Source organism: Hippocampus bargibanti, linkage group LG08, assembly GCF_051943395.1.
Source record: "Hippocampus bargibanti isolate YZ-2025 linkage group LG08, ASM5194339v1, whole genome shotgun sequence".
Lineage (NCBI taxonomy): Eukaryota > Metazoa > Chordata > Actinopteri > Syngnathiformes > Syngnathidae > Hippocampus > Hippocampus bargibanti.
The window spans coordinates 25,930,005-25,953,037 of NC_142741.1; the positions used below are offsets into that span (position 1 = coordinate 25,930,005).

A 23,033-nucleotide genomic window follows, 5' to 3' on the forward strand; every position below is an offset into this window, starting at 1 on the left:
TTTGACACCTGTGCTTTAGAATGAAAAACTTGTGAGGACCGGCCAAAAGGTCCCACTTGTCAAAAATGTCCTCACTAAAGTGACCTTGAGCGCTTTGAAAGGCGCTTATCAATCAAATGTACTATTATTATTGCTAGCTATTAGCTGTCTATTAGCTGGCTAGCTATCGAGTTAGCTGGCTAACTTGTAGCTATCGATTGGCTAGCTGGCTGGCTATGTATTAGCTATCTGGCTGGCTAGCTGACTATTTATTAGCTATATATGGCTGTCTAACTGGCTAATCTATTAGCTATATATAGCTGTCTAATTGGCTAACCTATTAATTCTCTATTCGCTAGCTACTAGCTAGCTAGTTTTCTATCTAAGTTACTTCCGGGTTGAGTGAACTAACGCTGGCGCGTGTGGCTGTCGCTGCTCACCCACAGAAAACCTTATCTTGTGACTGTAAAGTGACCTTGAGAGTTTTGAAATGTGCTTAAAAATGAAATGTATTATTATTATTATTATTATAAATATGGTATAAAATGTTAGTGGTCCTCACAAGACTAGTTATACAAGCACACTCTTGTTTTGGGCCTCTCCTCATCGACAGCGAACCACACACACACACACACACACACACACACACACACACACACACACACACACACACACACACACACACACACACACACACAGCCCAAGAGTAAATGCGCAGACAGTCACACGGCACACAAGCAATTTTAATCTGTTCCAAACGCACCCTGGTAAATGTGTTAATTCGACACCAGCTGTTGCGAATTGCAATGGGGAAGCGCTCCTACTTTTCCGTGTTTTTTTTTTTTTTTCTTTTTTTTTCTGTCTCTCTCCGCCCGCGTCGATGCGTGCGTCGGCTGCCCCGGCACGCCGATTCCAGTTTTCACAGTCTGCTTGTCACACGGCCTCCCTTCCCCTGCGTGCTTTTTAGTGTGGGTGTGTGTTTGTTTACAAGGCTCGTCTGGATTCCGACTGCGCGCGCCTCTTTGCATAAATAAGGCTTGTCCTCGGAAAGCTCGCCGACGATTCCGGTGGCGCGGCGCCGCTTGACGACCGAGTGCTCCTTCCCTTCCCGGACGAGCGCTCGCGTCTTATCTTACCTGCTCTCCGTCCGTGTTTTTTTCTCTCCACTGAACTTCATTCACGCTTTTGGTTTCGTTTGACAGGGGACGCTTTTTAAGATTTGCTTTGCGTTGTGAAAAGTTGTAAAAATAACAAGAGTCCATTTTGCGCTCCCAACGGAAACCCGATGGCTGTCTTTTGGGTGTGGAGAGGGACCGGGTTGCGTTTAAGTCATTTGCTGCCAATCATTTATTAGTCCGGAATTGAAAATATGACTCAGAGTGCCATTCTTGAATTTGTTCGGGTTTTGTTTTTTCTTGGGTGCTGATAAAGCGCTGGCTATTGGCCTCGAGCAATGTTTTTTGAGTTCTTTTTTAAGTCGAAAATTTTGTGCGTTATACTCGAATAAATACGGTATGTAGATTTATTTATTTATTTATGGGAAAGCGCATGATCAACTTAAGCTAATCACGCTTTGTTCCGGTTTTGTTTTTTCATGCTTGGGTGCAGATAAAGCATGGGCCTTGGCCTCTGGCAATGTTTTTCTGTACCACAGGGGGCAGCATTTCCTTTTTTTAATGTTAGCACTTTGTTACAGCTTCAACTGTTGTTAAAGCGCTATCTATTTGCTGTCTATTCGCTAGTTGCTATCTATTTGCTATATTCGTTATCTAACTAGCGAGCTGGCTACCTAGCTAGCTATCTATTTGCTATATATTCGCTAGTTGCTATCTATACTGTAAAGTGACCTTGAGAGTTTTGAAAGGTGCTTAGAAATGAAATGTGTTGTTGTTGTTGTTGATATCTATTCGCAATCTGACTAGCTAGCTGGCTACCTAGCTATATATAAGTATGGATTGGATTAGATGTAAAGTTATAAAGCAAAGTTATATAAGGAAGAGGAAAGGAAAGAAAGAAGTAGAAAACAAAATACAGGAGCGGCTGGAAAGGCAGCCACTCTCGCTGCGCCATCTTGAAGTCAAAAGAACCCAAAAAACTAAACAGCAAATAACATGAGAACACAAAGACATAGAGGGTCATTCATTCTTCAGCACTTGCTGTACCCTCTTTGTGACATGAAGCACTTCTAGATAAAATTCGGAACGTGACTTGTTCGTAAATTGAGGAACGTCTGCATAAACCAATATGTATGTATTGTATTGTATTGTATTTTGTACAGCCGCCCCCATTTCGGGCTCAGATAACTCCAGACCAAAAAAAAAAACTTAGGAATTAACTCTTTTTTGATGAAAGAAGAGAATCTAAGATTTCTAACACCATGTTGAATGCTGATGTAGTCCTAAAAGTCAATATTCTATGGATTCTGGCATTTGAGTAAAAACGACCAAAACCCTGGCACCGAAGTGGACACACGTTTGCACATGTCTGGCAGTGAATGAGTTAAAGGCGACCTGTGAATTTGACCGCTTCGCGTGTCACTTAGGCGTAACATCGGCAGCCGCGGTGTGAAGTTTAGCGCCAAAGACTGCCAGCGCGCGTCCCCATCGTGTTGAAAGCAATTGTCGTTTGGCGTTTTCACACCGCTAATTATCTTGCCGTCGACCTAAAATAACATCACCGTGCCGAAGGGTTCCAGTTGAAAACTCACCTGTTTTCTTGCATTGATCAGGTGACGTGTTACGCATTGAATCCTTCGGCACTGTCAGGTCGTTTTTTGGTTGGCGCCATGAGGCAATATATATATATAAAATAAAAACAACGACTTGGTTTTGCTGGTTAACTCATTCACTGTCTGTGTAAGACCAAAATCTCAAACAACAAAGTCATCAGAACAGAAAGGTCCAAAGTAGCAAACAAAACCACGAGTAAAACATGACAGGACGAAACAAACCTGACAGGGTGAAACAATGACCCGACACGGAATGATTGAGCTGGGAGTCCTTTTAACTGCCACTGATTAAAATGACAACACTTGCGCAGATGCAGGCGGGGCCCTACGGTGCCACCTGTTGGTCACAAACCAAAACGTGACAAAAACAACTTGACACATTTATTCAGGAATAGAAAATATGACATAGAGTGCCATTCCCGAATCTGTATGTTTTTTTTTTCTTTTTTGGGTGCCGAAAAAGCGCTGGCCATGGCCTCTGTCAATGTTTTCCCTTCCGCAAGGGGGCATAATCCCCCTTTTTTCCATGTTAGCGCTTCGTTCCAGCTTCAGTTGTTGTTAAAGCACTATATCAATCAATATGTATGAATTGTATTCTTTTTGTGACCTATTTCACGCTCATATGACTCCAGACCCATATCATTTAGGAATTAACTTGTTTTTTCCTGACGAAAGAAGTGAGTCTAAGGTTTCTTGCGGGGGAGCCGATAAAGCACTGGCCAGACCTCTGGCAATGTTTGTTTCCCTTCCACGAGGTGAGGTACAGTCTCTCCCATTTCATGCTCATATAACTCTAGACCTCTATAATTTAGGAATTAACTCCTTGTTACTGATGAAAGAAGGGAGTCTAAAGTTTCTAATGCTCCAATGAATTACTTATGATAAAAATACTAAATAAATAAATAAATAAATCAGTGAGTGAGTGAATAAATGAATAAATAGATGAATGAATGATGAATGAATGAATGAATGAATGAATGAATGAAGCAGACATTGATTCCATTGATTGTATATTGTATTTTGTGTGTATTGTATATGTTGACTAGGTTTCTGGAACAGATTATGGTCAAAAAGCGAGATTTGCCTGTCAATCACCTTCCCCGCAACGAAAAGCGCCGGTTAATCATTGATTGTTCCAAAGCACAAGTGGCCGATAGGCGCCTGAAAGAAAACGCTTGGCCAATTTGGATGATTTCCTTTTTTTCCTTCCGCCCTCCTTTTATTTTCCGGCAAAAGGCGAAGCACGAGGCAAACGGCGGAGTTGCCTGCGAGCGATTGAGGTTACGCTCCTTTTCCGCGGGGCGCCTCCGAGCCCAATGATTGGTCCCGGCGGCGGCGGGAGGAGGGGGGGGGGGGGGGGCGCTTGAACTGCCGATGTGTCTGCATAACCTTGAGTTCACCCTGTTGCCGCGGGACGCATCCGGCGCCCTCCTCGTTGTCCCTCCATGTTATGGATGTGGCGTGCACGTGCACGTGCACGTGTGTATATTGGCCCACATGTGCAAGCGGGCCAGTTTTCTATGGGCTCCTTACAAGGTCTGAACCCCCTCACCCTCTTTCATCCTCTCACCACCCCACCGCTCTTTTAGACGAGATCTGATTTCCCTGCTCCAGGCGAGCAGAGAGAACAAGACAGCGCGTATGTGCGTCTGTGCTTTGCCGTGTGTGTGTGTGTGTGCGTGTGTGTGTGTGTGTGTGTGTGTGTGTGTGTGTGCGCACACCAGGGCCACGCAGACCTTCCCCATCTCGGCGCGGCGCTTTGAAAAACGAGGAAGGAAATCTCAGAGCAGCAGTTATTATTCATCCCTCAAAGAGAACGCCGCCGAGGAGGAGGATGAGGGGGTGAGGCGGGGCAGGGGGGGGGGAGGAAGAAAGGGAGAAAAAAAAAGAATCTAACAGGAGGGAAGGTGGAGGAAGAGTGACGAGAGGCGGGGAGGGAGGTGGACGTGGTGGTCCCGATACATTATGGCGCTGGATTTTGCTTCTTCTCTTTCCTTCCTTCTGCTCACTCGTTCCTTCTGCTTCTCGGAATAAACTGCTTGGGGTGCGTTTCATTTTTTTTAATGTATTTATTCATGTATTTTTGACACGCTATGACGCTGTCGGTGACACGAGCGAGCGTCTCAGGAACGGAAATGTTATCAGAAATCAGAAAACCTTTACGTCTGTGGAAGCTCTCGGTGGTACAGGAGTGGTCCATCGATGAAAAGGTTTCTTCAGCCGTCATCTGTGGGGGTAATCAGGCCAGTTGTTAGTCAGAACAATCGGAACAATCAGTGGAGCTGCAGGGAGTAGTCCTCTGCTCCCCCCCAACCAGAGAGCAGGGACCTATTATAGCAGAGTCCGGCACTGCCATATATATATATATATATATATATATATATATATATATATAGGGCCGAAACTACGTTTTCGGTTCAATTATGGACAACATTCGGTACACTGAGGACACAAATAAAAAATATATAAATACATACATATGCATAGATAAATAAACAAACAAACACAGAAATAGACACAATTAAATACACACACAAATAAATACACACATAAATAGATAGATACATAAATAAATATATACATAAATAAATAAACAAACAAATAATAGAGACCAATAAATAAACACAACAATGAATAAATACGTAAATAAAACTCGTAAAAAAATCATAAATAAATGTATGCAGAGATAAACAAACACATAAATAGACACAATTAAATACACACACAAATAAATACATAAAAATCATAAAAAATAAATATATACATAAATAAATAAACAAATAATAGAGACAAATAAATAAACACACAATGAATAAATACATAAATAAAACTCATAAAAAATTCATAAATTAATGTATGCAGAGATAAACAAACACATAAATAGACACAATTAAATACACACACAAATAAATACATACATCAATAAATACATAAAAATCATAAAAAATAAATACATAAATAAATACATACATAGATAAATAAAGAAACAAATACATATTCAACTAATTTTTAGTTTGATGCCGGTCGGTTAGCTTGCGGCCGCTAATGTTTTGGTACTTATACTACGTATAGCTGAAAGATATTCCTGTGAGATACCCAAAAAATAAATAAAAAAAGTAATATCTGCGATCAAAACATTTCCTCTTTAATGAGAATGTTGTTGTTGTTTTTTTTTTTGGGGGGGGCAGCTTGTGTTGAGTGTGTGCATTTGGTGTAGCGTGCCAGGTAGCTGTCGGTGTGTAACCAGAGACGAGAGCCCTGTAGCCATTCGTCTCCCGTTGCGTGGCGGCAACGCTCCGCTATTCATCCCCATTTAGCGTGACCGAGCTGGCCTGCGGGCAGACGTGGGGGCTTTAAGGGGCGGGACGGGGGAGGGGGGTGTTTGTCTGAGCCGGCCAGCCTTGAATGCACAAACACATATTGCAGAATGCCCAAAAAATGAATATGGAGGAACTTGGCGATAATTAATAACATTGCGATTATACGGAGAAAGACGAACAAGGTGCAGTGCTACGAATGCTCCAGACATGCTATACAGCATACTGAGACAAGATAGCCTATGTCACATGCTGGTGGCCGCTTTATTTTTGTGCGAGATGCTAGCACGTACGCACGCACGCACACACGCTGTCCGTTCCCCTCCCCCATCCCCACCCACCACCACCACCACCACCCCACAGCGCTTTCAGGCACGTCTTTAAATATTCATCACTCTGGCTGCTCTGAGAGTGCCGTAAACGCTGCCTCACACTCCGGGGAATCGCTAAAGCCTACTCTATCATCTGCTCTACCTCCCTCCCTCTTTTTCACTCTTTTTTTTCCTCTCGTTCGCACAAATCGAGCGCAAGGCGAAAGTCACGTACAGACCCTCCCCAATTTAGGAACGAGATACGTTCCAAATGGTTGTAAGGTGAATTTGTTCCTAAGTTGCTTCAATGCTATATTTGGTGTGGAATGTATGTTTCAAGGACAACCGACACCCCGGACAAGTTGTGTCCATCATTTGTCAAATGACTTCTACTGAGCGTATTTGACAAAGATTCCACCGCATGTCGCGAGATTTTACCTTTGAAGACTCACACTGAATATTCAGGAAGTCTTGTTTTCCAGTTGATGACGGTGCCGGAAGTGACGTCACAGAGGGAACGCCCCTGACGCAGAAAGCGACACACAATGCATTTTGGGTATTTTGTTTGGTCTGAAAACATCGTGTTAATGGCGAAATTAGAAGGAAAACACATAAATAACGAGATGGTGAATTGTTGTGTGTTGCACCAAGACTACTATTTGATACTAGTTGACACACATTCCCAGCAGCCCATTTCCAACGGAGCTTGGGCGCCATCTTGTGCATTTTCTGGGACGCTACATTGCTGTCATTGACGGCTCGAATTGATACGGGAGGACTCCTTTAATCGATTGCAAACATGTATGCTTTCCTCTTCAGAACTATTTGAATCATATTCATAACTGGATGAGTAACAAGAAAGCATCTTCTCCAAATATGAAGCCATTGTTTTGATTCTCGAGCAAGGCAAGACGTCTTGGCGTGACATCATGAACAAGGGGGCGGGACCTTCTGAAACTGACACTTTCTGAGGTCATTTTGAAGTCGTTTTGGGACACTTGAAGTCATTTTTATTGTTGTTTTGCATTTGACTAAAAATATCAGTCTGCGTGTTTTGGGTATTTTAGATGCTATAAAACGTTTTTCTGATGTCAGTTAGGAAACAATGGTGTCGGTTGTCTTTTAAGGCTTGCGTTGTATAAGTGACCTGTATTGGTTTGGACTGGAAATTTAGTAAAATATATGCTGTATAAAGATATGTACATGTACAACTGGAGAGAATACTAAATATGATTGTATGTTGTGTTATTCATAACTCGAATGTTCGTAAGTAGGGGATCATCTGTCTACTCAACCGCCCAGACGTTGACGTATCGACTGGACGCTCGTGAGAGTCGCGCCGTGAATAACGCAACTGAATTCGGTCAGGCTTCGTCGGCCGATCGGGATTGAAACTCTGTCGACCCGATTTTAAAGCCGCCATTTAAAGCAAGGGTGAGCCACTCCGGTCCTCAAAGGACCATCCCGGCCGGATGTTCGAAATGTCTCCCTCGTCCAACGCCTTCCAATTTAACTGCTCATCTGCAAACTTTGAAGAAGCTTAGATAACGTTATGTTCTTGATCATTCCGATGGGGAGACGTGTTTAAGCAATCCGGCTTACGATAATTGCCCAGCCCTGATTTCATGTGCCCCACTTGTGACACTGCGCATTAAGAAACCCCGCTGGAAAAGTAGCCTCAATTCGATTCTCATGGTGGAAAAAGCGTTGCGGGGTGGCCGAGATGTCCAATGAGCCCCCAGTGAGCCCCCAATGAGCCCCCTGCCCGTCTTGGTGGCTGTCTTCAATGTTACCAATGGAAAAATGGAATATTTTGTGGACACGATACAACAGGGGGTTGGACAAGTCGGTCTCAGAGACATACGCTACTCAATATTTTAATTAGTTAGAACACGCCCGATTGGCCATCGACGATTGGCTGCGGACGATCACATGACCTTGCTGGTCCAATCGCATGTTCGCCGAGTAGTCAACGTGTGACTGTCGTGGTCATACATCCTATAATAATTAAAAAAAATATATTTAATTTAATAAAATTGAATATAATTAAATGCATGACTGAATAAATACATGTATAAATAAATAAATATGCAAATAAATAAATACATACATAAATAAAAATAGTATTTTTAGGGGAATACTAATCTCTTGACTTTGTATTTACTTTTTTCAGTTTTTAACTCATTCACTGCCAGACGATGTGCAAAATCTTTACTTCATAAAATTTAATAAAGGTAAATAAATTAATCAAATGAAAGGAGATAAATTTAAATATATATATATATATATAAATGATTAAGAATGTGCATCTATAAAATAGTCCTATTTTCAATATTTTGGGGGGCATTTTGGATGAACTGATTCGCCTGTAGCCAAAAGAGGCGGGGGGGGGGGTAGCAAGTCAGCCGAGGAGAAGAGGAAGTGCAATCAGGGTCAGGATGACTGTTTTTTGGCCGCCTTCACCTCTCAGTCAGGCAAGCGAGCTCTCGTCGTCGGATGTTTGAAGGCCGCAAACACGTTGTCCCGTTTTGGAACGCGAAACGCATCGTCTTGACTGATCGGTGCGGAGAAAAGCCGCCGTGGCAAAAGTTGCGTCAGTCCAAACCACGAAAGCCACTCAAACGTTTTTGGATTCTCCCTTTCTTGACGTCATGATGTATTACGGCTGACGGCGCTCTTTCTTTTTTCCAGTCTTTCATAAACCGTTATACCTCGCGGAAAAGTGGCCAAAGATGCTTTTGAACGCCCCATTGCCTCAGCTTCAAATTCCGTTTTTTTTTTTTTTTTTTTTTCTGTGTGTGTGTGTGTCGAATTGTTAAAATGATACCAACTGGAGCCAAAGGAGCAATTGTAGCCTGCGCCAGGCGACGACTTGAGCGATGCTGAGACGGATATTGTGTGAGAAGCGGCCCTGTGGGGGGAGGGGGAGGCGGCTAGCGACTTGCACGCAATCTGATGGGCAGGCGAGGCGTTGACATGATCAATGAAGTGCTTCTTCGAGAAGCCAGCGAGAGAGGAGCCTTCCAGTTTCTGATGTTTTCTAAAATGCCTTGCTCCACAATCAAAACAATGGCTTCAGATTGGGAGAAGATGCTTTCTTGTGACTCATCCACTTATGAATAGGATTCAAATAGTTCTGAAGAGGAAAGCGTACATGTTTGCAATCCATTCAAGAAGTCCTTCCGTGTCAATTTGTGTAATGTAGCGCCCAGAAAATCCACAAGATGGCGCCCAAGCTCTGTTGGAAATGGGCTGATTTGTCCGCTGCGAATTTGTGTCAATTCACACCTTCTTTATGCGTGTTATCGCAATTGGCTACGACACACCACCATAAACCATGTCGTTATTTATGTAGTTTTCCTTCTCATTTCACCATCAACACAGTGTTTTCAGATCAGGAAAAAAAATACCCAAAATGCATTGTGTGTGGCTTTCTCGGTCAGGGGCGTTCCCTCCGTGACGTCACATCAGGCATCGTCATCAACTGGAAAACAAGCCTTCCTGAATATTTATCACAAGTCTTAAAAGGTCAAATACAGTAAAGTCTCGTTATATCGATATCGGATATATCGATAGTCCCGGTTATATCGATATTTTTTCGGACTCCCTTGGATATCGATATAACGAGACTTTACTGTATAGCTCTATGCGGTGGAATCTTTCTAAAATATGCTCTTTAGAAGTCATTTTACAAATGATGGTCACAACTTTGAATGGCCCGCGAAGATTTATCTGAATGAATGTGTTACATGTGAAGAACGTCCATAGGACCCTGTCCTCCCGTTGGCTTTTTGAAGGCCTTGGCGCAGCATCTGGCGTCCAAACAGAATCAATGTATCGCTTCTTCTTCTTCTTCTTCTTCTTCTTCTTCTTGAACAGCCTTCGTTAAGGCGTCGTTAATTCGACCTTCGTGCAGCAAACAGGCGTGCGATTCAAATCCGCCGATGGCGACGCCGTCCTCGTTGTCCGACACCTGCCAGCCAAGTGTGAGGCACGCTTGACTGCTGGTTTCTTCACACACGCTGACACACAATGACACACAATGACACACAATGACACACAATGACACACACACACGAGCTTGGGCTGGCATGGCCTGCAGACACGCTTCCCACCGCCGCCTCCCTCATTCATCTTTCATTAGCGCGGCGCTGGCGGGAGAAAGCGGCGCCTTCGCTCGCTCGCTCGCTCGCTCGCTTACTCGTGTTGCTTCGTTCGCACACATCCGCACGCGCCTCCCCCCCTTGCCTCCCCCGTCCTTCCCTCCCTCCCTCCCTCTATCGCGTTTTGCCGGTAATCTCCCGGTTTGTCTCGCTGGTGTCTCGCAATCTGTCTTTTTTTGATAGCGCTCCTCCATGGCTGCCTCCTCCTTCTTCTTCTTCTTCTTCTTCTTGTCGCCTCAGCCTCGCTCCGTGCTTTCACCTCCCCCAGGGGGCCGCTCAGCGTCATCTCTCTCCGTCTCTCTCTCATTCTCTCTATGCCTCTCTCTCTCTGCATCCTTTCCCTCTCTTTCTCTCTCTTTTTCTTTCTCTTTCTCTCTCTGTCACTTTATTTCACTCTATCTCGTTCTCTCTCTCTTTCTATCTCTCTTCCTATCTGTCTCTTTCTTACACTCTATCATTCGCTCTCTTTCTTTCTCTCTTACTCTTTCTCTCCCTCCCTCTCTTTCTCTCTATCTCTCTCATCCACCCCTTTTCACTATCTCTCTTTCTAGCTTTCTATCTCTTTCTATCTCTCTACCTATTTTTTTCTTTCTTTCTCTCTCCCTCTTTATCCCTCTTAGTCTCTCTCGCTCTATCTTTCTCTCTTTCTCTTTCTCTCCCTCCCTCTCTTTCTCTCTGTCTATCTTTCTCTCATCCACCCCTTTTCTCTATCTCTCTTCCTATCTGTCTCTTTCTTACACTCTATCATTCTCTCTCTTTCTCTCTCTCTCTCTTTCTATCTCTCTACCTTTTTCTTTCTTTCTCTCTCCCTCTTTATCCCTCTTAGTCTCTCTGTCTCTCTTCCATCCCTTCTCTCTGTCTCCCACTTTCTCTCTCGCTCTATCTTTCTTTCTTTCTCTCTCTCACCCTTCTCTCTGTCTCTCTCCCTTTCTCTCTCTCTTTCTATGTCTCTCCATCTCTCTCTTTTCTCATTTTTTTTGCTCTCTCTCTCTCCCTTTTTTCTCTTTCTCTCTCTCTGTCTCTTCCATCCCTTCTCTCTCCCTTTCTCTCTCTCTTTCTATGTCTCTCTATCTCTCTCTTTTCTCATTTTTTTGCTCTCTCTCTCTCTCTCTCCCCCCTTTTTTCTCTTTCTCTCTCTCTGTGTCTCTTCCCCTTGAGGGCCCGCGTTCCCCTTTGGCAGCCTTGCTCTTGCACATTCTCACCTCTGTTGTGTTCTTCCTCTTCCACCACTTTGCCCCCGTCCCCCCCATCCCCCGTCCCCCGTCCCCTCCATCTTCCTGTGCAGCACCGTTTCTCTGCTGACACTTTGTCTCCACCGCCGCCCCCATCTCTCTCTCTCTCTCTCTTTCTTCCTTTCATTTCGCTCTCCCTCGATGGAGGGGAAAGGCTCTTTGCCTCTAATTGCGGCTGTTCCGTTGCCATGGTGCATGTTGCTTGGCGCTGCGATCGTTTGTGGTGTGTGTGTGTGTGGCAGCCAGATGATTGCTTGCTGCCAGCTCTCGTTTCCCGGACGCCGATCGCGTTTCTTTGCGGCAGCAGGAGGGGGGGGGGGGGAGGGGGGATCTGGAGGGGGTGAGATGCCAGAAATAGCCGCTACTCACACACACATGGCAGTTTGCAAATGCACATTCACGCCTTTTCCTCTCCTCCACCTGACATCCTGGACGTACGTGCGCGTTTGTCCTGCGGAGGTTGTGTGGGGACTGCTGATTTATTTCATCTTTAATGGGAAGTGAAATGAACGTGAGCAGCAGCTGCGGCGCTCCTCTTGAGATACGGGCGCTTCAGGGCAGCCCGGAAAACACGGCGCTCGCCACCACGCCGCCGCCGCTTTCATTAGCCGGCGCGTTAAGACCCTGAAGACTTGACACGGTCGCCCTCGGGTTGCCAGGTCAGATGCGGCTGGCGAGGCCCATTTTCAACCTGTTGCCTCCATCACGCTTTGTCTTATTTTCTCTTTTTCCACGTGGCAACTTTTTGGAAGGTAAAGTGTCGACAGATTAATAGAAAATAAACCTTCCAACCTTCTGCCACAAAGGAGGATGAGAAGGGATTAGATGAAGATTTGACAAGAAATCTACATAATCATCTTCTGCGCTTGTTCACCTGCAGTTTTTTTCCTCCCGATTTCCTCCCCCCCTGGTGTACAGTGTTAATTGGTTCCCAGAGCGTGTAAGGCGAAAAGTGTGTATCCCAAAAAATTATTTCCCATAGGAAACCATTAAAATGAGAATAATCCGTTCCCAGGTCCCCATAAAACATCATTTTCTACAAAATAAGCCTTAAAAGGACACAAATAATACCTTATTTTACGTATAGTAAATGTGCTATGTTATTATACTTAAAGAAATAAACTGTACTGTGTAATAGAGTTGTTTTATTGACCTTTGTGGTGGTCGTTGATGGTTTGATGGAATGGAGTGGCTGCTTTCATCAGCATTAAACACTGGATGAGGAACGTAGCCTTCTTCTTTCACCGTCTTGAGGAATGATCCCTTGTAGGTGCTTTCTCTGCCATCATTTTATCTAGTTCCTCGTCAATTGTGTTCTGTTTAGCTGGGTTGATAGCTTTTTGCATCAAGTGTAACTTATAGCTTGTGTGGGTTATTTGTGCAGCCTGATTTGAACTCTCAAAGTGGAAACGAGTCCAAATGTCACTGTTTTCTATCCATTTTGTCACCCTCAAAGTGTGTAAGCCAAGGGGTTCGTAAACCGAGGTATCACTGTCAATTGTCAGTGATAAAGAATGGCCGCTGTGTCTTACAATCGAACTCCTGTTGTTGTCGTTCCACGGATGACCAAGCCGGTGTTTCCATCCCAGGCGGCATCCGAGTAGCACGCTGGGGAAGGAGGGGGGGGGGGGGGTGACTTTTCCAACCACCGAGGTCAACCGCGACGGCCATTTATTTTCGCCCGGCTCGCACCCGAAATCAACCTGAGTGCCGTACACATCGATTCCCCTCCTTGCTACTAATAGATCAATAAAAAAAACATTAGGGACACCGTAAACCTGCGAGGAGGACTAATACGGGGTTAATCCGGGGTCAATTGCTGCCCGCCGTCCTTGGACCGATGAGCCCGAGCGACCTTGAGCGGCTCGAAAGTGACCATCTAAGCCGACCGAGTGCGGGGGAGGGGCAAACGCTGCCGAATCGGACGTGCAAATGGCGACTCGGAGGAAGGAGGAACGTCGCCATAGCGCCGGGCCACTTTTCCGCCTCTCGGCTTCTCGCCGCCCTTGTAAAGTGCTGCGTGCTGTCGAAGCGCCCGCCAAGAATGTGTCAGGCCAGACGTCTCGCGCTGCCTAATGGCCTCTTAAACGCTGATCTAAAGCTCGCCTCGCTCCTTTTCGCCCTCCCCTCCCCTCCCCTCCTTTTTTTTTTTTTTTCTTGCCGCCCGCGACGCTCGCTCACTCGCTCGCTCGCTCGCTCGCTGGCTGGCTCTAATTACCTCTGCTTTCCACCCTTCCTTCTCGCTCTGTCACTCACTTGTCATCTTCCCCGGCGCATCCTTCCGGTTGATCTGGCAACCTCGCGCCGGTTGCCTTTTTCCCCGATCGTCCGTCCTTTCGTTATCCCCGCTTCCGCCTTCGTGTGGGCTTCATTCCTTATCTTCACGTTTCAGGCTGGACGCTTGGAAAAGAGAGAAAAAAAAAAAATAAATAGAATCAACAGGCGCTAATGTTAACCCTGCGTTATCTGGGGCCTTAGCGTTAGACGTTTCAACACTCTTTCTCACTGCCCGTCTTGCCTTTTCTGGTATATTTTGGATGGATTATCCGTTATTAGTCTGTCTCGCGGTGTATACATTTACATTTCACAGCAAATTGCGTCATCGATTGTGACATTGTTTTGAATGTTGACTGGGAAAACGTCACAAGAAGGAGTCATGTGATATATTCTTTGTTCATTGCTGTGCCTTAACTCTGATTTTTGAATTGGATGAGTCTTGATTAGTCTCTCAGTGGAGAAATTTACATTTCACAGCAGCAAAGAGAGAGGAAAGGAAAGGAAGAAGTAGAAAAGCCAAACACAGGAACTGCTGGAAAGGCAAAAAAAAAAAACAAGCTAACAAAACAAGATGACAACACAAAGACGCAGTCGTTCAATCTTAAGCATTTCCTGCACCGTCTTTGTTGTACGAAGCAGTTCTCGATGAAAGAGGAGAGGAGGATCAAAGCGTCCTTTTCACCAGTGGATCAGGGACGTCGTGGTGGAATGTGCGCGTCTGCTACAACATCTTTGTGTTGTCATATTAGTTATTTTTTTTTTTTTTTTAACTTCAAGATGGCGCCGCGAGAGTGGCTGCCTTTCCAGCAGCTCCTGTATTTTGTTTTTCTACTTCTTCCTTTCCTTTCCTCTTCCTTTCACAACTTTGCTGCTGTGAAATGTACATTTCTCCACATCCAATGCAATCCAACCTAAATGTTGAAAGCAAACGTGAAGCTTTAGCATCCATTGAAAAAAGAGAAATGTCCCGTAAATCCGCTTCAATTCCAAGCCGCGATCGTTTTTATTGGTATTATTGAATGCATAGTATCATGAGTGTTCTTTAGGGCTGCACGGCTAGAAATGACATCAAACGACACATGCTAATGTTAGCTAAAGCTATTGCTGTGCTATCTTCCAGTCTCCAAAAGCCATCTTGATTGAAAGCGAAGGATTGTCCCATTGTGTTCCGGCAGGCTCCGTAATGCCTTGTACCCACTGGAGCCGTCCTTCCCCCTCACGCTGTTGCACGTGTTTTCTGCTCCGCTGCACGGATTGGCCAACGCTTTCGTCTTCGGGCTGGATCGGAATTGGTGGAGCCTTCTGAGTCCCACCGGCATGCAGGTACGTCTTCACCTGGATCACGTGCTTCTTTTCTTTGCTTTGCTTTTGCTTTGCTTTCTTGGTTTGACATGCCATGGATATCGTTTCAAGGACATTTTGTTTTGATGCGCAGAACTATCGGAAACATGCTAAAATACAACGCTGCAAAGCTATCCTAGCATGCGCAGTACTTGGTTCTCTACTATTTTTTTTTCTCCAGTTCCACAATATCGTCTTGCTATTGGCACACAAGGAGGTACTACCAGATACGCCATTGTCCAAATTAATTCATTCATTTGGAAAATATAGAAAATCGCCATTTTAGAATTTTTTTTCTAAAGGTAGAAAATCGCCGTTTTAGAACATTGTTAAAAATGTAGAAATCGCCATTTTGTAACATTTTTTTCAACATTTGCCATAAAATGGCAAATGTTGAAAAAAATGTTTTAAAATGTAGGAAATTGGGATTTTAGATTTTTTTAATGTAGAAAATCACCATTTTAGTACTTTTTTGAACATTGTTAAAAATGTAGAAATCGTCATTTTATATCATTTTTTTTAATGTAGAAAATCGCCATTTTAGAAAATTTTTGAAAATGTAGAAAAATCATCATTTTAAAACATTTGTAAAAATGTAGAAATTCGCCATTTTAGAAAATGTTTTAAAATGGAGGAAATTGGGATTTTAGATTTTTTTAAATGTAGAAAAAAAATTACAAATGTGGAAAACCGCCATTTTATATATTTTTTTAATGTGGAAAATCACCATTTTAGACCATTTTTAAAACTGTCGAAAATCGCCATTTTAGATGTTTTTTAATGTAGAATATCACCATTAAAAGAATTAAATGTAGAAAATCGCCATTTTAGATTTTTTTTTTAAGTAGAAAACATAACAAAGAATAAGAATACTACTACTACTACTACTACTACTACTACTACTACTACTACTACTACTACTACTAATAATAATAATAATAATAATACATTTCATTTGTAAGCGCCTTTCAAAACTCTCAAGGTCACTTTACATTCACAGGATCAGTTTTTCTGTGGGTGAGCAGCGGCAGCCACATGCACCAGCGTTCACTCCACCTGGAATAACTCAAGTAGATAGAAAGTTAGCTAGCTAGCTCATAGATAACTAATAGATAGATAGATAGATAGCTAGTTGGATAGCTACTAGATAGCAATTTGATAGCTAGCTAGGTAGCCAGCTAGCAAGCCTGCCAGATAGCCAACTAAGTACACACAATACATACGTATTGATTTATATAGCGCTTTAACAACAGCTGAAGCTGTGACAAAGCGCTAACATGTACAAAAGGGAAATGCCGCCCCCTTGTGGAATGGAAAAAAATTGCCTGATGTCTGGCCAATGCTTTATTGGCTCCCAAGTACAAAAAAACAAAACCCAAACTAATTTGGGAATGGCGCTCCCCGTCATATTTTCCATTTCCGAATACATTTGCCAACGGCAGTGAATGAGTGAACAAAAAATCCCCCTGCCTCACTTTTGTCGACTTTTTCAGCGAGCGCGTGATGGCGGAGGATGTTTTGCGCATTTCAAACGTGGTGGGCTGCACTTCAATAAACGCGGCGATCAATATTGCTCCCCCGCCGATTTGTCTCAATCGAGCAACGTTGACAGTATTTTCGGATGTGAGCCGGCGCTAATATCGAACCGCGAGAGCTTATAAGGAGGAGGCGGCGAGGGGGGGGGGCGATACAGTAGCGGCTCGTCATGGTTTGCGAAGGCGCGCAAACACGCATTGTCGCCGCCGTCTCGTTATCGCCAGCCTGGCTGATAAGCGGCCATGAGCGCAAACTGGAAGAGAGGAATGCGCGCTATGACCTTCGAGGCAAATGGCAACGTTTCAGCGTGGCGAGCGAGCGGGCGGGCGGACGCCAGGGAAAGAAGACCACGCAAGTCAAATGGAATGGCGGCGCCTCCGTAAATCACCGAGAAAATGATGTTTGTGTCAGGGAAGGAGGGGACGGAAATCGGCCACGGCGCTCTCGAGCGCAAGTGCCAGTCAGACGGGCTCCGTGTGCGTTGGTGACTAACAGCCGGTTGTTATTCATCTTGGCATGCGACTCCCAGCAGCCTCTCTCTCCTCCCCCCACATCACCCTCAGCCTCCCTCACATCAGGTGCGAGATTGGCGGCGGCGAGGGGGACGTGGGGGGGGGGGGCGGTGACGGCGCTTGTGAGAGCGTCAAAACATTCCTTCCTCGGCGCAACCAATCTGCGCTTTCATCAGACACCTCATCGGCAGCTCGGCACCCCCACCCGCCCCTCGAGCCCCCCCTCATAGCAGCCGCTCGCTAGCTAGCTCTCTTTCAGCCTTCCTCGCTTATATTCAGCCTTCGCGCGCCTTTGCAGCCAGCTTCACATTCTTTCGAACAGCAAACGGATACACCGCCACTTGATTTTCTTGCCTTTGCTTTTTCGTGTCTCTTGTTTTGTAAAAAAAAACTCATTAAATGTCGATTTTCTACATTTTTAAAAATGTTCTAAAATGGCGATTTTCTACATTAAAAAAAACTTTTCAAATGGCGATTTTTTACATTTCTATAAATTTTCTAAAAATGGCCATTTCCTACATTTTTTAAAATGTTCTAAAATGGTGATTTACTACGTTTAAAAAACATTTGAAATGACGATTTTCTACATTTCGATGAATTTTCTAGTGTCGATTTTCTACATTTTAAAAAATGTTCTAAAATTGTGGTTTTCTATATTTAAAAAAACGTTTCAAATGGCGATTTTACACATTTCTATAAATTTTCTAAAATGGCGATTTTCTACATTTTTAAAAATGTTCTAAAATGGCGATTTTCTACATTTTAAAAAACATTTAAAATGGTTATTTTCTACATTTCTATAAATTTTCTAAAATGTCGATTTTCTACATTTTTAAATATTCTAAAATTGCGATTTACTACATTTAAAAAAAACATTTGAAATGGCGATTTTCTATATTTCTATAAATTTTCTAAAATGGTGATTTTCTACATTTTTAAAAAGGTTCTAAAATAGCGATTTTTTACATTTCAAAGAATTTTCTAAAATGGCAATTTTCTTTTTTTTAATGGAGATTTTCCTTTTTTTATTCCTAAAATGGTGAATAAATCAACAAAAGAACAATTACCTCTGTTCACCTGTTACCAAAAAAAAAAGTTTAAAGTACTTTAAAAAAGCGGAGTTACGTGAATATTAAATGTCAATTTTACATTTTGATATAGCATCTTTCAAATGAACACATGCTTAAGATAGCTGACATTAAAATACAAAAGCAAATATGAAACACAGAATGGCTCGCTAAAATTGATTTCAATTCATCACTGTTGCGTGTCAAGAACGTCCAGAGGACCCGATCCTATGGACCTTATTATTATTATTTTTTGTTGTTGTGATTTTGGAATCTGGCGGTCTTTGAAGGCGATTTTTGAAGGCCTTAGCACGGAATCTGGCAGCCTTATCTCTTCGGTATCGGGTAGTTCTCGAAGCCGCCAATAGTGACCGTGGCTACTCAACGGAGAAGTCGTTTTTCTGTGTCCGAAAAAAAAGACTTTGATCACCACGTTTTGTCATGGAGGTGATGTGAAATGTTCTAAATCAAACGCACAAACAGTATTGATGCTCACGGTCATCAATATTGAAAGGCTGAGTCCTCATTGGGGGAGGAGTCTGAACATAGCGCTCTCAAACGTTGTTGGTGAGACCAAAGTACAGGTGCGGTCCTCGCCTTTTTATCGTTGTGACTTTGGCCTCATTTTGTCTCTGAGTTCAAATGAGTGCACGTTTGAAATGCGGCATGTGGCTTTGTCATTATGAAAGTCGGCACACGAAGACGATTTGACTGTGGGATTTTACTTTGATGAAAAAGCAGATTGCGCAAGCACCACCTCCGCTCACGACAACATTTTGGCCGCGGGGGCGCGCGTGCGTCCTCTTTGTTTTTGAGCCAGGCTAAACAACGACTCGAATGTCTTTCGTTTGCGAGCAGCGCGGGAGCAAATGCCAATCCCCATCGCAACGACCTTTGGGGTCAATTCACGGCTGACTAACGACGCTCGTGGGGGGTTTTCAGCGTCAGCCGCAAAAGGCGTCTTTCCTGGCCCTGCTCGTCGCCTTCCAGATGCACGCCACGTGTTTTGCTTTGCGGTTGTTCGGTTTCTTGGAAGGCCATAAAATGGCTTCTCTCCTCTCTCTCTCGTCTCGCCTCGCAAAGCGGCAACGATCAAAAAATAGTGGCTGACGAGTGCACGATCAGAAGGTTATTTGCGATTGGCCGCTTTATTTCATGGTCTAAATGTCAACGAGACCAAGGCGTGACTATCATGTGATGTGTTTAAACGGAACTGGGAGCTTGCTTGTGCTTTGTCTGTTTTTTTTTTCAAGCGAGAGAGCTGATGCTACATATATTCCTCTTCCGTTGACATAGCTGTCAACCTCCACGGCTCCATGCCCTTACAAACTGTCGTATTTTGCCTTACAAAATACAAAGAGTCGTACACCATCTATTTTTTTATGTATTTATGTAGTTTAACATGTTAGATGGTACATCTGTTTCGTTATATCATTCTGTACATATTCTTCATAACACTGTTTGAAATAACGTCTGCCCAGATGCCCTGGGCGTGTAACTTTTACGACGGGCGGACAACTTCTGTCCGGGTGTCCGACAACTTTTTCCAGGAAAGAAAAACAAAAAACAAAATATTCACATTCAAACATTTGCTTCCTTCCGATTTCAAACTATTCATTCGCTTTGAAATTTTTGAATTTCGGTTCCTTTGGCAATTTTTAATTTCGGTTTGCATGGCAATTGACATACTCGGCAGCCAATCAGAAGCCAGCGTCGAATAACTTTGCGCCCGGGCTTTCCCGAGCGTTATCAGGTCGTGCATTTGCAACAAACTGCATTTCAAACAAACAAACTAAAGTTAGTTTGCTGACGAAGCTTCTTGGATGGGAAGCGAAACGTCCGACACCTTCTTGGAAGTACAGATGACGGCTGAAGAAACCTTTTCATCGATGGATCACTCCTGTACGACTTAGAGCTTCCATAGACGTACTTTGTTCGGCAAAAGCGTACCGTTTGACGGCTATGCGTTTATACGTTCAAGTGCAGCCGGCTAACGTCCCCGCAAAGTGCAAACTAGCGACGCGACCACCGGTTTGACTCCATATACGAATACTTGCCAATACAGCGCGGCTCACCCTCCGGCTAGCTAGACGGTTGTCCTGGCGATATCCTTTTGGCAGTACGTCAAAGTCGTTAACTCATTCGAAAGGGCATGGCGTGATGCAATACAGACAGAGAGAGAGAGAAAAAAAACCTAGCTTAGTGCATATGCAACTTCCAGTGGCATTTAAACATCGTCTCCGGGGTTCTTCGGATGGAGCCAAAGCAATAACAAATGCCATTGCTGTTTTTATCGTGTCATCATTCAACTGCTACTTCTTTCGAGAGGCTTTGTGAAAAGTAGCCAACGTCTGATGTCGCTCAGGGTGTGCACACTTTTGTAACCATGCCAGGTACTTGTAAAATGCCCACGTCCCAATGATCTGCTTAGTTTATTTGTGTAGATACGTAAAATATACGTAGAACTCTTTATAAGTCGATTGGATTGGATTGGCCTTGATTAGTCTCGCAGTGGAGACATTTACATTTCATAGCCGCAAAGTGATGAAAGGAAAGAAAGAAGTAGAAAAACAAAATACGGGAGCTGCTGGAAAGGCAGCCACTCTCGTGGCGCCATCTTGAATTCCAAAGAACAAAATTATAAATTAATATAATCGGTGCGTCTCGCATGACTTCATGGAGCCAACAAATATCTATTGAAGGTGAGCCATGCGTGTAATTGGCTTCCCTGGATGTCAATCAAGTGTCACATTTTAAAACCATTCAGTGGACAAGTGGCTAGCGGGTGGATCCCATCTCTGTCTTTCTTGTGTTTTTGCATGTTCACCCTGTGCCTGTGTGGGTTTTCTCCGGGTATTGCGGTTTCTTCCCATATTCCAAAAACATGCATAGCAGGCTGATTGAACACCATATGCTAATTTTTTTTGCGATGGCCACATTGGAGTTACGGTTTCCTTTCGAAACCATTAGACACATTAAACACATTACCCACAGCACGCACAACAAATGAATGAATGACTAGTTTTCAAATTCAAACTAAAAAATAATGACGCTTATCGTGGTTTACATACGACAATTTGACATTTTGGTTCTGAATTTAGCAAGCATCATGGCACTCGGCATGCTTGATTTGCTTTCACGGGCCGAAGAAAATGAGATGTCGGGCCATATTTAGCCCCCGGGCCTTGACTTTGGCACCTTTACTCTAAACTGTCCCTTGGTGTTACTGTGAGCATGGTTCGCTTGCTACCAGAAGCTCACAGTCTACTAGTGTTGATTAACTGCTACATAGTGGACTCTGTTTATCATTTTTTAACTCATTCACTCCAGTGCCAGGGTTTTTGTCATTTTCACTCAAATTCCAGGTTTTAGGACGACATCAACATTCAATGCGGCGAAAGAAACCTTTTGACGCTCTTCTTTCATCAGAAAAAGGAGTCAATTCCCAAGTTATATAAGTCTGGAGTTATCTGAGTTTGAAATGGGGGCGGCTGTACGTATGGCAAATGCTGCACCTTAGTAGGAGGGAAAAACCAAAACCTGGACACATTCCGTAATGGCGCTCCACGTCATATATATATAAATAAATTTGGGAATGGAGGTGAATGAGTTAATGGCTTTTTTTTGTTGAAGCGAACTCAAAAGCGATGACGCATTTGAGTTTTGTTGGCCTGAAATAAGGATGGGCTGATGACGTCAGATGGCCGCCCGGACTACCATTGAATGATTGACTGGCATCATTGGCGAACACGCCCAAGGTGCGCTTCACCTCACTCGGGCTTTTCTATGACTTCTGTTGTTTCGAAGCTATTGTTGAAACGGATGATTGGATGGGATGAATGGTGAGGGTTCAGGCCAGGGTGGTGACAGGGTGGCCTGGCCGCACATGAAATCGATCACAGATTCCAACCCTTTTGACAATAGTCAATTTCTTTGGTGGAACACTAACAAGGAGGCGTTTGAAGCGGGCTTGGCACCGCTTGCTGAGGCGCTAATAATAGGACAGCATTCCAGGAGTCCCCCGAATAAGATGAAAGAACAAAACAGAACGTCGTGTCTCCAACACTCGTCCCATAGTGACCAACTGGAATAGAACGCAGCCCAGACACAAATGCTCGTCGTGGAGGGGGAAAAAAAATCTATCTATCTATCTATCTATCTATCTATCTATCTATCTATCTATCTATCTATCTATCTATCTATCTATCTATCTATCTATCTATCTATCTATCTATCTATCTATCTAGCAAGTGAGCGAGCTATCTCGCGGGCTATCTATCTATCGAGCTAACAAGGTTGCTAGCTAACAATGTAGCTGTCTAGCGAGCTAGCTAGCTATCTATCAATGTATTTATTTCTTGATCTAGTCATTTATTTATTTTTAATTGGTTTATTTGTGTCGTGGTGTATTTATGTATCTATGTACTGTATTTGTTTACTTATTTATTTAATAATAATTGTTTACTTATTTATTTAATAATAATAATCATAATACAATCCGCGTCAGGTATTTGAACACCTACACTGTCTGTAAGTAAAGAATCTGCTTTAAATTAAATGTAATAATCAT

The 23,033-nt window shown here is 43.6% G+C and overlaps 1 protein-coding gene across 7 annotated transcripts in view; it reads left to right on the top strand.

The window, feature by feature from the left end:
• LOC148894968 (cyclic AMP receptor 4) overlaps positions 1-23,033 on the top strand; it is a 90,935-nt gene that overhangs the window by 55,771 nt on the left and 12,131 nt on the right. For all 7 annotated transcript variants that reach the window (XR_016115878.1, XR_016115880.1, XR_016115879.1 and 4 more), the window contains one exon: positions 15,183-15,330. Coding sequence is in view for 4 of the 7 variants with exons in the window: in XM_089003402.1 (XP_088859528.1) it covers positions 15,183-15,330 (148 nt within the window). In the remaining 3 variants the exon portion in view is untranslated. The remainder of the gene's footprint in view (positions 1-15,182; positions 15,331-23,033) is intronic.